Source organism: Engystomops pustulosus, chromosome 2, assembly GCF_040894005.1.
Source record: "Engystomops pustulosus chromosome 2, aEngPut4.maternal, whole genome shotgun sequence".
Lineage (NCBI taxonomy): Eukaryota > Metazoa > Chordata > Amphibia > Anura > Leptodactylidae > Engystomops > Engystomops pustulosus.
In genome coordinates, this window is record NC_092412.1 from 1,113,505 (window position 1) to 1,132,649 (window position 19,145).

Genomic DNA, 19,145 nt, shown 5'->3' on the forward strand with positions numbered 1-19,145 from the left:
AATGAGGTCACTGGACACAAATGGCCTCCACAGTCACCAGATCTCAATCCAGTAGAGCATCTTTGGGATGTGGTGGAACGGGAGATTCGCATCATGGATGTGCAGCCGACAAATCTGCGGCAACTGTGTGATGCCATCATGTCAATATGGACCAAAATCTCTGAGGAGCTTCCAGCACCTTGTTGTATCTATGCCACGAAGAATTGAGGCAGTTTTGAAGGCAAAAGGGGGTCCAACCCGTTACTAGCATGGTGGACCTAATAAAGGGGCCGGTGAGTGTACATTATATAGGGGGAAGTGATGGCTATAGGGACAGGAAGGGACATAATGGAGAATATACATTACACAGGGGAATGGGATGATATAAGGGCATGTGTATATATATGTGATATATGATATAGTCGGGTGTGTAGCAGTTGAGGGCATATTACCGCCGCACACCACACTCTCTGACCTACACATCATGGCGGGCGGGAGCGGATACCCGGAAGTGCGTCATCGTTGGCCGGAAGTGCGGCGGAGACATCAGGGCGGCGACCGAGGAGATAACGGGACCGGGAGAAGCGGAAGTCCCGAGGTGAGCGGAGAATCTGCACATCACTGATGCTGCGACCTCCTCACATGTGTATACAGCCCTGTATACTGCTATATACCATGGGCATACACCCCTATGGATCCCTTCTACACGTATACATAGCTATACAGCTCCTCTAGGCGAACCCCCTTCAAATGTATACACCTTTATAGATCTCCCCGTACATGTATACTCCCCTATAGATATCTGCATACACGTATACACTCCTATAGATCTCCCGTACATGTATACTCCCCTATAGATATCTGCATGCATGTATACACCCTATAGATCTCCCTCGTACATGTATACTCCCCTATAGATATCTGCATGCATGTATACACCCTATAGATCTCCCTCGTACATGTATACACTCCTATAGATATCTGCATGCATGTATACCCCCTATAGATCTCCCCGTACATGTATACTCCCCTATAGATATCTGCATGCATGTATACACCCTATAGATCTCCCTCATACATGTATACACTCCTATGGATATCTGCATGCATGTATACACCCTATAGATCTCCCTCATACATGTATACACTCCTATGGATATCTGCATGCATGTATACACCCTATAGATCTCCCTCATACATGTATACACTCCTATGGATATCTGCATGCATGTATACACCCTATAGATCTCCCTCATACATGTATACACTCCTATAGATCTCCCCGTACATGTATACTCCCTATAGATATCTGCATACATGTATACACTCCTATAGATCTCCCCGTATATGTATTTTCCCTATAGATATCTGCATGCATGTATACACCCTATAGATCTCCCTCATACATGTATACACTCCTATGGATATCTGCATGCATCTATACACCCTATAGATCTCTCTCATACATGTACACACCCCCTATAGATCTCCCCATACATATATACATTCCTATAGATCTACCCACCCATGTATACAACCCTATAGATATATGTATATGCATAAATGTATACACCCCTATAGATCTCCCCGTACATGGCTATAGCCCTATAGATTTTCTACCTGTTCACATCCACTATAGAACCCTCCTCTGCATAGTACACCCTATGTATTTCCCCTCCATATATATGCACCACCTATCGAGTTCACTGTACATGTATGTTCTTTTATATATCTGCTTCTCTTTATTTATACACTCCTATAGATTTCAGCTTTACATTATACACCACTATAGATCTTCTCCATAAATGTATACATCTTCCCAGACATTTTTACTACCCTTTAGATCTCCCCTATACATGTATATACCCTATTGATCCCATCTACATGTATACACTCCTATAGATCTCCCTGTATATGTTTACATGCTCCATAGATATCCCCTCAATAAGTATACAGCACCTATAGAACCCCTCTATATGTGCACAACCCTATAGATCTCCTCAGGCATGTTTATACCCCTATATATTTCCTACAGTTTCACAGCCACTATAGAACCCTCCTCTGCATGTACACACCCCCTATATATTCCCACTTATATGTATCACTACTTATAGATCTCACCACACATGTTTATGCTTTTATAGATCTGCTTCTCTCTATTTATACACTTTATACATGTATATCCCTATACATCTCCCCTCTGCCTGTATGCACCCCACAGATCTCCCTATACATGTATACATCCCTAATGATCTCATCCTTATATGTGTACACCCTATAGATCCTCCTCAACATGTATACAGCTCTATAGACCCCCTGTACATGTATACACTGCCTATAGATCTCCTGTGCACTCCCCCTGGGTGCTGTATATGATGACAGGGTTTTCCTGTGTTGCAGGGTCTGTGGTGGCAGAGAATGATCGTCGTCCTGCAGATACATGAGGTACGAGGCGATCGGGACCTGTATCCCCCACCTGTGACATCACAGCCCTGGAGTATACGCTGCGCATGTATATACCCCACGTATACAAGAGCTTACAGTCTATGAGGATGAGGGGAGGACACAAGAGCTTACAGTCTATGAGGATGAGGGGTGACACAAGAGCTTACAATCTATGAGGATGAGGGGGGACACAAGAGCTTACAGTCTATGAGGATGAGGGGGACACAAGAGCCTACAGTCTATGAGGATGAGGGGGGACACAAGAGCTTACAGTCTATGAGGATGAGGGGGTACACAGGAGCTTACTGTCTATGAGGATGAGGGGAGGACACAAGAGCTTACAGTCTATGAGGGGGGGGGGTGACACAAGAGCTTACTGTCTATGAGGATGAGGGGGACACAAGAGCTTACAGTCTATGAGGATGAGGGGGTGACACAAGAGCTTACAGTCTATGAGGATGAGGGGGGGGACACAAGAGCTTACAGTCTATGAGGATGAGGGGGGGACACAAGAGCTTACAGTCTATGAGGATGGGGGGGGGGGGGACACAAGAGCTTACAGTCTATGAGGATGAGGGGGTGACACAAGAGCTTACAGTCTATGAGGATGAGGAGGAGACACAAGAGCTTACAGTCTATGAGGATGAGGGGGACACAAGAGCCTACAGTCTATGAGGATGAGGGGGGACACAAGAGCTTACAGTCTATGGGGATGAGGGGGCGACACAAGAGCTTACAGTCTATGAGGATGAGGGGGACACAAGAGCTTACAGTCTATGAGGATGAGGGAGGACACAAGAGCTTACAGTCTATGAGGATGAGGGGGGGACACAAGAGCTTACAGTCTATGAGGATGAGGGGGGGGGGGGACACAAGAGCTTACAATCTGAGATGTTTATATACTTGAACTACTGGCTGTATCATCTGTGTCCGGTCCTGGGTATAATGATCAGGAGACGGATCTCGGTGCTGATCTCTGGCTCGGTCCTGGATATAATGATCAGGAGACGGATCTCGGTGCTGATCTCTGGTCCGGTCCTGGATATAATGATCAGGAGACGGATCTCGGTGCTGATCTCTGGTCCGGTCCTGGATATAATGATCAGGAGACGGATCTCGGTGCTGATCTCTGGTCCGGTCCTGGATATAATGATCAGGAGACAGATCTCGGTGCTAATCACTGGTCCGGTCCTGGGTGTAATGATCAGGAGACGGATCTCGGTGCTGATCTCTGGTCCGGTCCTGGGTGTAATGATCAGGAGACGGATCTCGGTGCTGATCTCTGGTCCGGTCCTGGGTATAATGATCAGGAGACAGATCTCGGTGCTGATCTCTGGTCCGGTCCTGGATATAATGATCAGGAGACGGATCTCGGTGCTGATCTCTGGTCCGGTCCTGGATATAATGATCAGGAGACGGATCTCGGTGCTGATCTCTGGTCCGGTCCTGGATATAATGATCAGGAGACGGATCTCGGTGCTGATCTCTGGTCCGGTCCTGGATATAATGATCAGGAGACGGATCTCGGTGCTGATCTCTGGTCCGGTCCTGGATATAATGATCAGGAGACGGATCTCGGTGCTGATCCCTGGTCCGGTCCTGGATATAATGATCAGGAGACGGATCTCGGTGCTGATCTCTGGTCCGGTCCTGGATATAAAGATCAGGAGACGGATCTCGGTGCTGATCTCTGGTCCGGTCCTGGATATAATGATCAGGAGACGGATCTCGGTGCTGATCTCTGGTCCGGTCCTGGATATAATGATCAGGAGACAGATCTCGGTGCTAATCACTGGTCCGGTCCTGGGTGTAATGATCAGGAGACGGATCTCGGTGCTGATCTCTGGTCCGGTCCTGGGTGTAATGATCAGGAGACGGATCTCGGTGCTGATCTCTGGTCCGGTCCTGGGTATAATGATCAGGAGACAGATCTCGGTGCTGATCTCTGGTCCGGTCCTGGATATAATGATCAGGAGACGGATCTCGGTGCTGATCTCTGGTCCGGTCCTGGATATAATGATCAGGAGACGGATCTCGGTGCTGATCTCTGGTCCGGTCCTGGATATAATGATCAGGAGACGGATCTCGGTGCTGATCTCTGGTCCGGTCCTGGATATAATGATCAGGAGACGGATCTCGGTGCTGATCTCTGGTCCGGTCCTGGATATAATGATCAGGAGACGGATCTCGGTGCTGATCCCTGGTCCGGTCCTGGATATAATGATCAGGAGACGGATCTCGGTGCTGATCTCTGGTCCGGTCCTGGATATAAAGATCAGGAGACGGATCTCGGTGCTGATCTCTGGTCCGGTCCTGGATATAATGATCAGGAGACGGATCTCGGTGCTAATCTCTGGTCCGGTCCTGGATATAATGATCAGGAGACGGATCTCGGTGCTGATCTCTGGTCCGGTCCTGGATATATAATGATCAGGAGACAGATCTCGGTGCTGATCTCTGGTCCTGTCCTGGGTATAATGATCAGGAGACAGATCTCGGTGCTGATCTCTGGTCCTGTCCTGGGTATAATGATCAGGAGGCGGATCTAGGTGCTGATCTCTGGTCCGGTCCTGGATATAATGATCAGAAGACAGATCTAGGTGCTGATCTCTGGTCCAGTCCTCGATATAATGATCAGGAGACAGATCTCGGCGCTGATCTCTGGTCCGGTCCTGGATATAATGATCAGGAGACAGATCTCGGTGCTGATCTCTGGTCCGCTCCTGGATATAATGATCAGGAGACAGATCTTGGTGCTGATCTCTGGTCCAGTCCTGGGTATAATGATCAGGAGACGGATCTCGGTGCTGATCTCTGGTTCGGTCCTGGATATAATGATCAGGAGACAGATCTCGGTGCTAATCACTGGTCCGGTCCTGGATATAATGATCAGGAGACAGATCTCGGTGCTGATCTCTGGTCCGCTCCTGGATATAATGATCAGGAGACGGATCTCGGTGCTGATCTCTGGCTCGGTCCTGGATATAATGATCAGGAGACGGATCTCGGTGCTGATCTCTGGTCCGGTCCTGGATATAATGATCAGGAGACAGATCTCGGTGCTGATCTCTGGTCCGGCCCTGGGTGTAATGATCAGGAGACAGATCTCGGTGCTAATCTCTGGTCCGGTCCTGGATATAATGATCAGGAGACGGATCTCGGTGCTGATCTCTGGTCCGGTCCTGGATATAATGATCAGGAGACGGATCTCGGTGCTGATCTCTGGTCCGGTCCTGGATATAATGATCAGGAGACGGATCTCGGTGCTGATCTCTGGTCCGGTCCTGGATATAATGATCAGGAGACGGATCTCGGTGCTGATCTCTGGTCCGGTCCTGGATATAATGATCAGGAGACGGATCTCGGTGCTGATCTCTGGTCCGGTCCTGGATATAATGATCAGGAGACGGATCTCGGTGCTGATCTCTGGTCCGGTCCTGGATATAATGATCAGGAGACAGTTCTCGGTGCTGATCTCTGGTCCAGAGCTTACAGTCCATGAGGATGAGGGGGTGTCACAAGAGCTTACAATCTGAGATGTGTATATACGTGAACTTCTGGCTGTATCATCTGTGTCCGGTCCTGGATATAATGATCATGAGACAGATCTCGGTGCTGATCTCTGGTCCAGTCCTGAGTGTAATGATCAGAAGACAGATCTAGGTGCTGATCTCTGGTCCAAACCTGGGTATAATGATCAGGAGACAGATCTCGGTGCTGATCTCTGGTCCAGTCCTGGGTGTAATGATCTGGAGACAGATCTCAGTGCTGATCTCTGGTCCAGTCCTGGGTGTAATGATCAGGAGACAGATCTCAGTGCTGATCTCTGGTCCAGTCCTGGGTGTAATGATCAGGAGACAGATCTCGGTGCTGATCCTTGGTCCGGTCCTCACTGTAATTATCACTCTATTCTATAGGTGACTTTCTTCTTGTACTTCAGTTTTCAGGTGACTATGTCTGGACCGCTGAGTGAGAAGAGTTCGGTGTCGGCGCTGACCCTCAGCCTCCTCTCCTCACACAACGACCTCCTGTCTTCCAAGAGCCGTCAGATATATGCCCACACTGACCTGCAGAGCGCCATGGGCCTAGTCAGTGCAGAGCTGGGGTGTGGGGCGCCATCGGACCGCACCAACCTAAAATGGCTGAAGGAAGGGCAGAATCAGCTGCGTAAGGCGGCTGAGCATGGGCAAGAGGACCAGAACTGCAACCCTGATCCGGAGCATCTCAACAAAGACTGGACCAACCGCAACCAAGAGAAGGAGCAGAAGAGGATGGAAGAGCTGGAGGTGTCCACCCTCAACTGTGTCAACCGCAGCAGCATGAACGCGTTCCCTCCACTCTTCATCCAGGATGAGGAGGATGACGACGATGATCTCACCCCTGCCCAGAGCGAGGTCACTGACCCCATCACTACCGAGACCTCCGAGCTCAGCTCCGAGGTGGTGCAGGACAATGGACGGGGCAGAGAGACAGGCCGCAGCGCCAGCCTACTGTTTGGCATGAGAAATACTGGTGGAAGTGATGAGGACTCAAGCTGGGCAACCCTGTCCCAAGGAAGCCCCTCGTATGGCTCCCCTGATGACGCAGGTGAGACAGAGTCCTGTGTATGAAGCATGGTTGCAAGAGTCTGGGGCATGGAGGGGTGTAAGTAGGTCAATTGCATGGTCTGGTGTTCGTGGTAATAGGGTTGGTTGTGTAGTGCGGATGACAGGTGTATAGTGTGGAGGTCGGGGGTGTGTGTGTGTAGTGTGGAGGTCGGGGGTGTGTGTGTGTAGTGTGGAGGTCGGGGGTGTGTGTGTGTAGTGTGGAGGTCGGGGGTGTGTGTGTGTAGTGTGGAGGTCGGGGGTGTGTGTGTGTAGTGTGGAGGTCGGGGGTGTGTGTGTGTAGTGTGGAGGTCGGGGGTGTGTGTGTGTAGTGTGGAGGTCGGGGGTGTGTGTGTGTAGTGTGGAGGTCGGGGGTGTGTGTGTGTAGTGTGGAGGTCGGGGGTGTGTGTGTGTAGTGTGGAGGTCGGGGGTATGTGTGTGTAGTGTGGAGGTCGGGGGTATGTGTGTGTAGTGTGGAGGTCGGGGGTATGTGTGTGTAGTGTGGAGGTCGGGGGTATGTGTGTGTAGTGTGGAGGTCGGGGGTATGTGTGTGTAGTGTGGAGGTCGGGGGTGTGTGTGTGTAGTGTGGAGGTCGGGGGTATGTGTGTGTAGTGTGGAGGTCGGGGGTATGTGTGTGTAGTGTGGAGGTCGGGGGGGGTGTGTGTAGTGTAGAGGTCGGGGGTGTGTGTGTGTGTAGTGTAGAGGTCGGGGGTGAGTGTGTGTGTAGTGTAGAGGTTGGGGGGGGGGTGTGTGTAGTGTAGAGGTCGGGGGGGGGTGTGTGTAGTGTAGAGGTCGGGGGGTGTGTGTGTGTGTGTGTAGTGTAGAGGTCGGGGGGTGTGTGTGTGTGTGTGTGTAGTGTAGAGGTCGGGGGGTGTGTGTGTGTGTAGTGTAGAGGTCGGGGGGTGTGTGTGTGTGTAGTGTAGAGGTCGGGGGGTGTGTGTAGTGTGGAGGTCAGGGGGTGTGTGTAGTGTGGAGGTCAGGGGGTGTGTGTAGTGTGGAGGTCAGGGGTGCGTGTGTGTAGTGTGGAGGTCGGGGGTGCGTGTGTGTATAGTGTGGAGGTCGGGGGTGTGTGTGTAGTGTGGAGGTCGGGGAGTGTATAGTGTGGAGGTCGGGGGTGTGTGTAGTGTGGAGGTCGGGGGTGTGTGTGTGTAGTGTGGAGGTCGGGGGTGTGTGTGTGTAGTGTGGAGGTCGGGGGTGTGTGTGTGTAGTGTGGAGGTCGGGGGTGTGTGTGTGTAGTGTGGAGGTCGGGGGGGGGTGTGTGTGTAGTGTAGAGGTCGGGGGGGGTGTGTGTGTAGTGTAGAGGTCGGGGGTGTGTGTGTGTAGTGTAGAGGTCGGGGGTGTGTGTGTGTAGTGTAGAGGTCGGGGGTGTGTGTGTGTGTAGTGTAGAGGTCGGGGGGTGTGTGTGTGTAGTGTAGAGGTTGGGGGGGGGTGTGTAGTGTAGAGGTCGGGGGGTGTATAGTGTGGAGGTCGGGGGGTGTATAGTGTGGAGGTCGGGGAGTGTATAGTGTGGAGGTCGGGGGTGCGTGTGTAGTGTGGAGGTCGGGGAGTGTATAGTGTGGAGGTCGGGGGTGCGTGTGTAGTGTGGAGGTCGGGGGTGTGTGTAGTGTATAGTGTGGAGGTCGGGGAGTGTATAGTGTGGAGGTCGGGGAGTGTATAGTGTGGAGGTCGGGGAGTGTATAGTGTGGAGGTCGGGGGTGCGTATGTAGTGTGGAGGTCGGGGAGTGTATAGTGTGGAGGTCGGGGGTGCGTGTGTAGTGTGGAGGTCGGGGAGTGTATAGTGTGGAGGTCGGGGGTGCGCGTGTGTAGTGTTGAGGTCGGGGAGTGTGTAGTGTGGAGGTCGGGGAGTGTGTAGTGTGGAGGTCGGGGGTGCGTGTGTAGTGTGGAGGTCGGGGAGTGTATAGTGTGGAGGTCGGGGGTGCGTGTAGTGTATAGTGTGGAGGTCGGGGGTGCGTGTAGTGTATAGTGTGGAGGTCGGGGGGCGTGTGTAGTGTGGAGGTCGGGGAGTGTATAGTGTGGAGGTCGGGGGTGCGTGTGTAGTGTGGAGGTCGGGGGTGTGTGTAGTGTGTAGTGTGGAGGTCGGGGGTGTGTGTAGTGTGGAGGTCGGGGGTGTGTGTAGTGTGGAGGTCGGGGGTGTGTGTAGTGTGTAGTGTGGAGGTCGGGGGTGTGTGTAGTGTGGAGGTCGGGGGTGTGTGTAGTGTGGAGGTCGGGGGTGCGTGTGTGTAGTGTGGAGGTCGGGGGTGTGTGTAGTGTAGAGGTCGGGTGCCGCGCCTCTGGTGCGGGGGAGGGGGTGTAGTCAGGGCTATTGAGCGCCATCTTTGTGGCTTCTTGTAGATTGCTTCTGGCCACGTAACTCTTTGGACACGGACTCGGACCTGCCCTCCGGGTGGATGCGGGTGCAGGACACATCTGGTACCTACTACTGGCATGTACCTACCGGCACCACACAATGGGAGCCGCCCTCAGACCTGGGCATCGGGGAGCCACGGATATACTCACCTTCCACCGAGCAGATCCCCAGCGAGGAGGAGGAGGAGGAGGAGGTACAATCTATATATATGTATGATGTATATACCCTCCTGTATGTATGTATATACCCTCCTGTATGTATGTATATACCCTCCTGTATGTATGTATATACCCTCCTGTATGTATCTATATACCCTCCTGTATACTGTATGTATGTATATACCCTCCTGTATGTATCTATATACCCTCCTGTATACTGTATGTATGTATATACCCTCCTGTATGTATGTATATACCCTCCTGTATACTGTATGTATGTATATACCCTCCTGTATACTGTATGTGTGTATATACCCTCCTGTATACTGTATGTGTGTATATACCCTCCTGTATACTGTATGTATGTATATACCCTCCTGTATGCTGTATGTATGTATATACCCTCCTGTATGCTGTATGTGTGTATATACCCTCCTGTATGCTGTATGTATCTATATACCCTCCTGTATACTGTATGTATGTATATACCCTCCTGTATACTGTATGTATATACCCTCCTGTATACTGTATGTATATACCCTCCTGTATACTGTATGTATGTATATACCCTCCTGTATACTGTATGTATATACCCTCCTGTATACTGTATATATGTATATACCCTCCTGTATACTGTATGTATATACCCTCCTGTATACTGTATGTACATACCCTCATGTATACTGTATGTATATACCCTCCTGTATACTGTATGTATATACCCTCCTGTATACTGTATGTACATACCCTCCTGTATGTATGTATATACCCTCCTGTATGTATGTATATACCCTCCTGTATACTGTATGTATATACCCTCCTGTATGTATCTATATACCCTCCTGTATGTATCTATATACCCTCCTGTATACTGTATGTATGTATATACCCTCCTGTATACTGTATGTATGTATATACCCTCCTGTATACTGTATGTATATACCCTCCTGTATACTGTATGTATATACCCTCCTGTATACTGTATGTATGTATATACCCTCCTGTATACTGTATGTATATACCCTCCTGTATACTGTATGTACATACCCTCCTGTATGTATGTATATACCCTCCTGTATGTATGTATGTATATACCCTCCTGTATACTGTATGTATATACCCTCCTGTATACTGTATGTATATACCCTCCTGTATGTATGTATATACCCTCCTGTATGCTGTATGTATATACCCTCCTGTATACTGTATGTATATACCCTCCTGTATACTGTATGTATATACCCTCCTGTATGTATATACCCTCCTGTATACTGTATCTATATACCCTCCTGTATACTGTATCTATATACCCTCCTGTATGTATGTATATACCCTCCTGTATACTGTATGTATATACCCTCCTGTATACTGTATCTATATACCCTCCTGTATACTGTATGTATATACCCTCCTGTATACTGTATGTATATACCCTCCTGTATACTATATGTATATACCCTCCTGTATACTGTATATATGTATATACCCTCCTGTATACTGTATGTATATACCCTCCTGTATACTGTATGTACATACCCTCATGTATACTGTATGTATATACCCTCCTGTATACTGTATGTATATACCCTCCTGTATACTGTATGTACATACCCTCCTGTATGTATGTATATACCCTCCTGTATACTGTATGTATATACCCTCCTGTATACTGTATGTATGTATATACCCTCCTGTATGCTGTATGTATGTATATACCCTCCTGTATGCTGTATGTATGTATATACCCTCCTGTATGCTGTATGTATGTATATACCCTCCTGTATGCTGTATGTATGTATATACCCTCCTGTATGCTGTATGTATGTATATACCCTCCTGTATGTATGTATGTATGTATATACCCTCCTGTATGTATGTATGTATGTATATACCCTCCTGTATGTATGTATGTATGTATATACCCTCCTGTATGTATGTATGTATGTATGTATATACCCTCCTGTATGTATGTATGTATGTATGTATATACCCTCCTGTATGTATGTATGTATGTATATACCCTCCTGTATGTATGTATGTATGTATGTATATACCCTCCTGTATGTATGTATGTATGTATATACCCTCCTGTATGCTGTATGTATATACCCTCCTGTATGCTGTATGTGTGTATATACCCTCCTGTATGCTGTATGTGTGTATATACCCTCCTGTATGCTGTCTGTGTGTATATACCCTCCTGTATGCTGTCTGTGTGTATATACCCTCCTGTATGCTGTATGCGTGTATATACCCTCCTGTATGCTGTATGCATGTATATACCCTCCTGTATGCATGTATATACCCTCCTGTATGCTGTATGTATGTATATACCCTCCTGTATGCTGTATGTATGTATATACCCTCCTGTATGCTGTATGTATGTATATACCCTCCTGTATGCTGTATGCATGTATATACCCTCCTGTATGCTGTATGCATGTATATACCCTCCTGTATGCTGTATGCATGTATATACCCTCCTGTATGCTGTATGTATGTATATACCCTCCTGTATACTGGTCCAGGAGATGACGGCTCATGTTCTCTGTCTCCAGGAGATATCACAGGAGGAGACATCAGACAGCGGCCACCCCCGGCCCCAGGATGTCACCCTACACATCAACACCCTCAGCCTGAGGTGAGCTCGCCCTGCATTGTGCTAGTACTGTATACTCTGTACACCCGGTGTCACCCTGTATTGTGCTAGTACTGTATACTCTGTACACCCGGTGTCTCCCTGTATTGTGCTAGTACTGTATACTCTGTACATCCGGTGTCTCCCTGTATTGTGCTAGTACTGTATACTCTGTACACCCGGTGTCACCCTGCATTGTGCTAGTACTGTATACTCTGTACACCCGGTGTCTCCCTGCATTGTGCTAGTACTGTATACTCTGTACATCCGGTGTCTCCCTGTATTGTGCTAGTACTGTATACTCTGTACACCCGGTGTCTCCCTGTATTATGCTAGTACTGTATACTCTGTACACCTGGTGTCACCCTGCATTGTGCTAGTACTGTATACTCTGTACACCCGGTGTCTCCCTGTATTGTGCTAGTACTGTATACTCTGTACACCCGGTGTCTCCCTGTATTATGCTAGTACTGTATTCTCTGTACACCTGGTGTCACCCTGCATTGTGCTAGTACTGTATACTCTGTACATCCGGTGTCACCCTGTATTGTGCTAGTACTGTATACTCTGTACACCCGGTGTCTCCCTGCATTGTGCTAGTACTGTATACTCTGTACACCCTGTTTCTCGCTGCATTGTGCTAGTACTGTATACTCTGTACACCCGGTGTCTCCCTGTATTATGCTAGTACTGTATACTCTGTACACCCGGTGTCACCCTGCATTGTGCTAGTACTGTATACTCTGTACACCCGGTGTCTCCCTGTATTGTGCTAGTACTGTATACTCTGTACACCCGGTGTCTCCCTGTATTGTGCTAGTACTGTATACTCTGTACACCCTGTGTCTCCCTGCATTGTGCTAGTACTGTATACTCTGTACACCCGGTGTCACCCTGCATTGTGCTAGTACTGTATACTCTGTACATCCGGTGTCTCCCTGTATTGTGCTAGTACTGTATACTCTGTACACCCTGTGTCTCCCTGTATTGGGCTAGTACTGTATACTCTGTACACCCTGTGTCTCCCTGTATTGTGCTAGTACTGTATACTCTGTACACCCGGTGTCTCCCTGTATTATGCTAGTACTGTATACTCTGTACACCCGGTGTCACCCTGCATTGTGCTAGTACTGTATACTCTGTACACCCGGTGTCTCCCTGTATTGTGCTAGTACTGTATACTCTGTACACCCGGTGTCTCCCTGTATTGTGCTAGTACTGTATACTCTGTACACCCTGTGTCTCCCTGCATTGTGCTAGTACTGTATACTCTGTACATCCGGTGTCTCCCTGTATTGTGCTAGTACTGTATACTCTGTACACCCGGTGTCTCCCTGTATTGTGCTAGTACTGTATACTCTGTACACCCGGTGTCTCCCTGTATTGTGCTAGTATTGTATACTCTGTACACCCGGTGTCTCCCTGCATTGTGCTAGTACTGTATACTCTGTACACCCGGTGTCTCCCTGCATTGTGCTAGTACTGTATACTCTGTACACCCTGTGTCTCCCTGTATTGTGCTAGTACTGTATACTCTGTACACCCGGTGTCACCCTGTATTGTACTAGTACTGTATACTCTGTACACCCGGTGTCTCCCTGTATTGTGCTAGTACTGTATACTCTGTACACCCTGTGTCTCCCTGCATTGTGCTAGTACTGTATACTCTGTACACCCTGTGTCTCCCTGTATTGTGCTAGTACTGTATACTCTGTACACCCTGTGTCTCCCTGCATTGTGCTAGTACTGTATACTCTGTACACCCGGTGTCTCCCTGCATTGTGCTAGTACTGTATACTCTGTACACCCGGTGTTTCCCTGCATTGTTCTAGTACTGTATACTCTGTACACCCGGTGTCACCCTGTATTGTGCTAGTACTGTATACTCTGTACACCCTGTGTCTCCCTGCATTGTGCTAGTACTGTATACTCTGTACATCCGGTGTCTCCCTGTATTGTGCTAGTACTGTATACTCTGTACACCCGGTGTCACCCTGTATTGTACTAGTACTGTATACTCTGTACACCCGGTGTCTCCCTGTATTGTGCTAGTACTGTATACTCTGTACACCCTGTGTCTCCCTGCATTGTGCTAGTACTGTATACTCTGTACACCCTGTGTCTCCCTGTATTGTGCTAGTACTGTATACTCTGTACACCCTGTGTCTCCCTGCATTGTGCTAGTACTGTATACTCTGTACACCCGGTGTCTCCCTGCATTGTGCTAGTACTGTATACTCTGTACACCCTGTGTCTCCCTGCATTGTGCTAGTACTGTATACTCTGTACACCCTGTGTCTCCCTGCATTGTGCTAGTACTGTATACTCTGTACACCCGGTGTCTCCCTGCATTGTGCTAGTACTGTATACTCTGTACACCCGGTGTTTCCCTGCATTGTTCTAGTACTGTATACTCTGTACACCCGGTGTCACCCTGTATTGTGCTAGTACTGTATACTCTGTACATCCGGTGTCACCCTGTATTGTGCTAGTACTGTATACTCTGTACACCCGGTGTCTCCCTGTATTGTGCTAGTACTGTATACTCTGTACACCCTGTGTCTCCCTGCATTGTGCTAGTACTGTATACTCTGTACATCCGGTGTCTCCCTGTATTGTGCTAGTACTGTATATTCTGTACACCCGGTGTCTCCCTGTATTGTGCTAGTACTGTATACTCTGTACACCCGGTGTCACCCTGCATTGTGCTAGTACTGTATACTCTGTACACCCGGTGTCACCCTGTATTGTGCTAGTACTGTATACTCTGTACATCCGGTGTCACCCTGTATTGTGCTAGTACTGTATACTCTGTACACCCTGTGTCTCCCTGCATTGTGCTAGTACTGTATACTCTGTACATCCGGTGTCTCCCTGTATTGTGCTAGTACTGTATACTCTGTACACCCGGTGTCTCCCTGTATTGTGCTAGTACTGTATACTCTGTACACCCGGTGTCTCCCTGCATTGTGCTAGTACTGTATACTCTGTACACCCGGTGTCTCCCTGCATTGTGCTAGTACTGTATACTCTGTACACCCGGTGTCACCCTGTATTGTGCTAGTACTGTATACTCTGTACATCCGGTGTCACCCTGTATTGTGCTAGTACTGTATACTCTGTACACCCTGTGTCTCCCTGCATTGTGCTAGTACTGTATACTCTGTACATCCGGTGTCTCCCTGTATTGTGCTAGTACTGTATATTCTGTACACCCGGTGTCTCCCTGTATTGTGCTAGTACTGTATACTCTGTACACCCGGTGTCTCCCTGCATTGTGCTAGTACTGTATACTCTGTACACCCGGTGTCTCCCTGCATTGTGCTAGTACTGTATACTCTGTACACCCGGTGTCTCCCTGCATTGTGCTAGTACTGTATACTCTGTACACCCTGTGTCTCCCTGTATTGTGCTAGTACTGTATACTCTGTACACCCTGTGTCTCCCTGCATTGTGCTAGTACTGTATACTCTGTACATCCTGTGTCTCCCTGCATTGTGCTAGTACTGTATACTCTGTACACCCAGTGTCTCCCTGCATTGTGCTAGTACTGTATACTCTGTACACCCTGTGTCTCCCTGTATTGTGCTAGTACTGTATACACTGTACACCCGGTGTCTCCCTGTATTGTGCTAGTACTGTATACTCTGTACACCCGGTGTCTCCTTGCATTGTGCTAGTACTGTATACTCTGTACACCCTGTGTCTCCCTGTATTGTGCTAGTACTGTATACTCTGTACACCCGGTGTCACCCTGTATTGTGCTAGTACTGTATACTCTGTACACCCGGTGTCTCCCTGTATTGTGCTAGTACTGTATACTCTGTACACCCTGTGTCTCCCTGTATTGTGCTAGTACTGTATACTCTGTACACCCTGTGTCTCCCTGTATTGTGCTAGTACTGTATACTCTGTACACCCTGTGTCTCCCTGCATTGTGCTAGTACTGTATACTCTGTACATCCTGTGTCTCCCTGCATTGTGCTAGTACTGTATACTCTGTACACCCAGTGTCTCCCTGCATTGTGCTAGTACTGTATACTCTGTACACCCGGTGTCTCCCTGTATTGTGCTAGTACTGTATACTCTGTACACCCGGTGTCTCCCTGTATTGTGCTAGTACTGTATACTCTGTACACCCGGTGTCACCCTGCATTGTGCTAGTACTGTATACTCTGTACACCCTGTGTCACCCTGCATTGTGCTAGTACTGTATACTCTGTACACCCTGTGTCTCCCTGTATTGGGCTAGTACTGTATACTCTGTACACCCTGTGTCTCCCTGTATTGTGCTAGTACTGTATACACTGTACACCCGGTGTCTCCCTGTATTGTGCTAGTACTGTATACTCTGTACACCCGGTGTCTCCCTGTATTGTGCTAGTACTGTATACTCTATACACCCGGTGTCACCCTGCATTGTGCTAGTACTGTATACTCTGTACACCCTGTGTCTCCCTGCATTGTGCTAGTACTGTATACTCTGTACACCCTGTGTCTCCCTGTATTGTGCTAGTACTGTATACTCTGTACACCCTGTGTCTCCCTGCATTGTGCTAGTACTATATACTCTGTACACCCGGTGTCACCCTGTATTGTGCTAGTACTGTATACTCTGTACACCCGGTGTCACCCTGCATTGTGCTAGTACTGTATACTCTGTACACCCGGTGTCACCCTGTATTGTGCTAGTACTGTATACTCTGTACACCCGGTGTCACCCTGTATTGTGCTAGTACTGTATACTCTGTACATCCGGTGTCACCCTGTATTGTGCTAGTACTGTATACTCTGTACACCCTGTGTCTCCCTGCATTGTGCTAGTACTGTATACTCTGTACATCCGGTGTCTCCCTGTATTGTGCTAGTACTGTATACTCTGTACACCCGGTGTCTCCCTGTATTGTGCTAGTACTGTATACTCTGTACACCCGGTGTCTCCCTGCATTGTGCTAGTACTGTATACTCTGTACACCCGGTGTCTCCCTGCATTGTGCTAGTACTGTATACTCTGTACACCCTGTGTCTCCCTGCATTGTGCTAGTACTGTATACTCTGTACACCCTGTGTCTCCCTGTATTGTGCTAGTACTGTATACTCTGTACACCTGGTGTCACCCTGCATTGTGCTATTACTGTATACTCTGTACACCCAGTGTCACCCTGTAGTGGGAGGGGCTTGGGGCAGATAGTTTCTTGTGATTGATGTCTATTTCCTCCACAGCTCATTACCGTCATCACAAGAGAAGGAGCCACAGCTGATCCCTGAATCCACGCCGCAGGTAAGTCCAACGCCGCCACAGCGTGCGATACAGGGGGTCTCCCTCCTCTACAGTGTGTGATACAAGGGGTCTCCCTCCTCTACAGTGTGTGATACAAGGGGTCTCCCTCCCCTACAGTGTGTGATACAGGGGGTCTCCCTCCTCTACAGCGTGTGATACTGTCCTGGTCCTCTGCCGTGTACTGTACAGGGGGGGGTCTCCCTCCTCTGCCGTGTACTGTACGGGGGGGGAGGGGGGGGGGTCTCCCTCATCTGCCGTGTACTGTACAGGGGGGGGGGGTCTCCCTCCTTTGCCGTGTACTGTACAGGGGGGGGTCTCCCTCCTCTGCTGTGTACTGTACAGGGGGGGGGGGTCTCCCTCCTCTCCCCTGTACTGTACAGGGGGGGGGTCTCCCTCCTCTGCCGTGTACTGTACAGGGGGGGTCTCCCTCCTCTGCCGTGTACTGTACAGGGGGGGGTCTCCCTCCTCTGCCGTGTACTGTACAGGGGGGGGGTCTCCCGCCTCTGCTGTGTACTGTACAGGGGGGGGGGGGGTCTCCCTCCTCTGCCGTGTACTGTACAGGGGGGGGGGTCTCCCTCCTCTGCCGTGTACTGTACAGGGGGGGGGGGGGTCTCCCTCCTCTGCCGTGTACTGTACAGGGGGGGGGGTCGTCTCCCTCCTCTGCCGTGTACTGTACAGGGGGGGGGGGTCTCCCTCCTCTGCCGTGTACTGTACAGGGGGGGGGGGGGTCTCCCTCCTCTGCCGTGTACTGTACAGGGGGGGGGTCTCCCTCCTCTCCCGTGTACTGTACAGGGGGGGGGGCTCCCTCTTCTGCCGTGTACTGTACAGGGGGGGGGGGTCTCCCTCCTCTGCCGTGTACTGTACAGGGGGGGGGTCTCCCTCCTCTGCCGTGTACTGTACAGGGGGGGGGGTCTCCCTCCTCTGCCGTGTACTGTACAGGGGTGGGGGTCTCCCTCCTCTGCCGTGTACTGTACAGGGGGGGGGTCTCCCTCCTCTGCCGTGTACTGTACAGGGGGGGGGGTCTCCCTCCTCTGCCGTGTACTGTACATGGGGGGGGGGGGGTCTCCCTCCTCTGCCGTGTACTGTACGGGGGGGGGGGTCTCCCTCCTCTGCCGTGTACTGTACAGGGGGGGGTCTCCCTCCTCTCCCGTGTACTGTACGGGGGGGGCGGGGTCTCCCTCCTCTGCCGTGTACTGTACAAAGAGTCTCCTTCCTCTGCCATGTGATGTTCCGTTGGAAGGTCTTCCTCCTCTGAGGGTTCTCATGATGTCTTGCAGAAGTTCCCCGTTTGTTCTCTGGGTTGGGTCGAGATGACGGAGGAGGACCTGGCTCCAGGGAGGAGCAGCATAGCGGTGAACAGCTGCATCCGACAACTGTCTCTACATAACCAGAGTCTGACACAGGTAGGTGCCCCTCCCGCCTCCCCCCTCCCATTTAACAGGACCTTATGACTGTACTCCGCATTCTTTGTGCTGTACCGCTGGCGCAGCTCCTGGTCTCAGCCCCCACTGTCCTGTACACCAGGTGGCATTTCGGGTTCTCTGTTTATTCTATCTTGGTCACCTGGTAGCAGCTCAGGGTATCTGCCCTCCCTTTCCTGTACACCCAGTGGCAGCTCATGTTCTATGCCCCTCTGTACTGTACACATGTAGGTAGCGCATGGTCTCTGCTGCCTCTTTCTTGGACACCGGTGGCAGCTTAGGCTCTCTGCCCG

The 19,145-nt window shown here is 49.8% G+C and overlaps 1 protein-coding gene across 2 annotated transcripts in view; it reads left to right on the forward strand.

The window, feature by feature from the left end:
* The first annotated feature begins 465 nt into the window (after positions 1–465).
* The window catches only part of APBB1 (amyloid beta precursor protein binding family B member 1), a 38,366-nt gene continuing 19,686 nt past the window's right edge, over positions 466–19,145 (forward strand). The window contains exons 1-7 of one of the 2 annotated variants that reach the window (XM_072133585.1): positions 466–577; positions 2,380–2,424; positions 6,365–7,011; positions 9,339–9,547; positions 12,071–12,153; positions 17,374–17,431; positions 18,709–18,834. In XM_072133585.1, coding sequence (XP_071989686.1) covers positions 2,420–2,424; positions 6,365–7,011; positions 9,339–9,547; positions 12,071–12,153; positions 17,374–17,431; positions 18,709–18,834 — 1,128 coding nt within the window. In that variant the 5' untranslated portion in view covers positions 466–577; positions 2,380–2,419. The remainder of the gene's footprint in view (positions 578–2,379; positions 2,425–6,364; positions 7,012–9,338; positions 9,548–12,070; positions 12,154–17,373; positions 17,432–18,708; positions 18,835–19,145) is intronic. The other variant, XM_072133586.1, reaches the window with a different exon arrangement.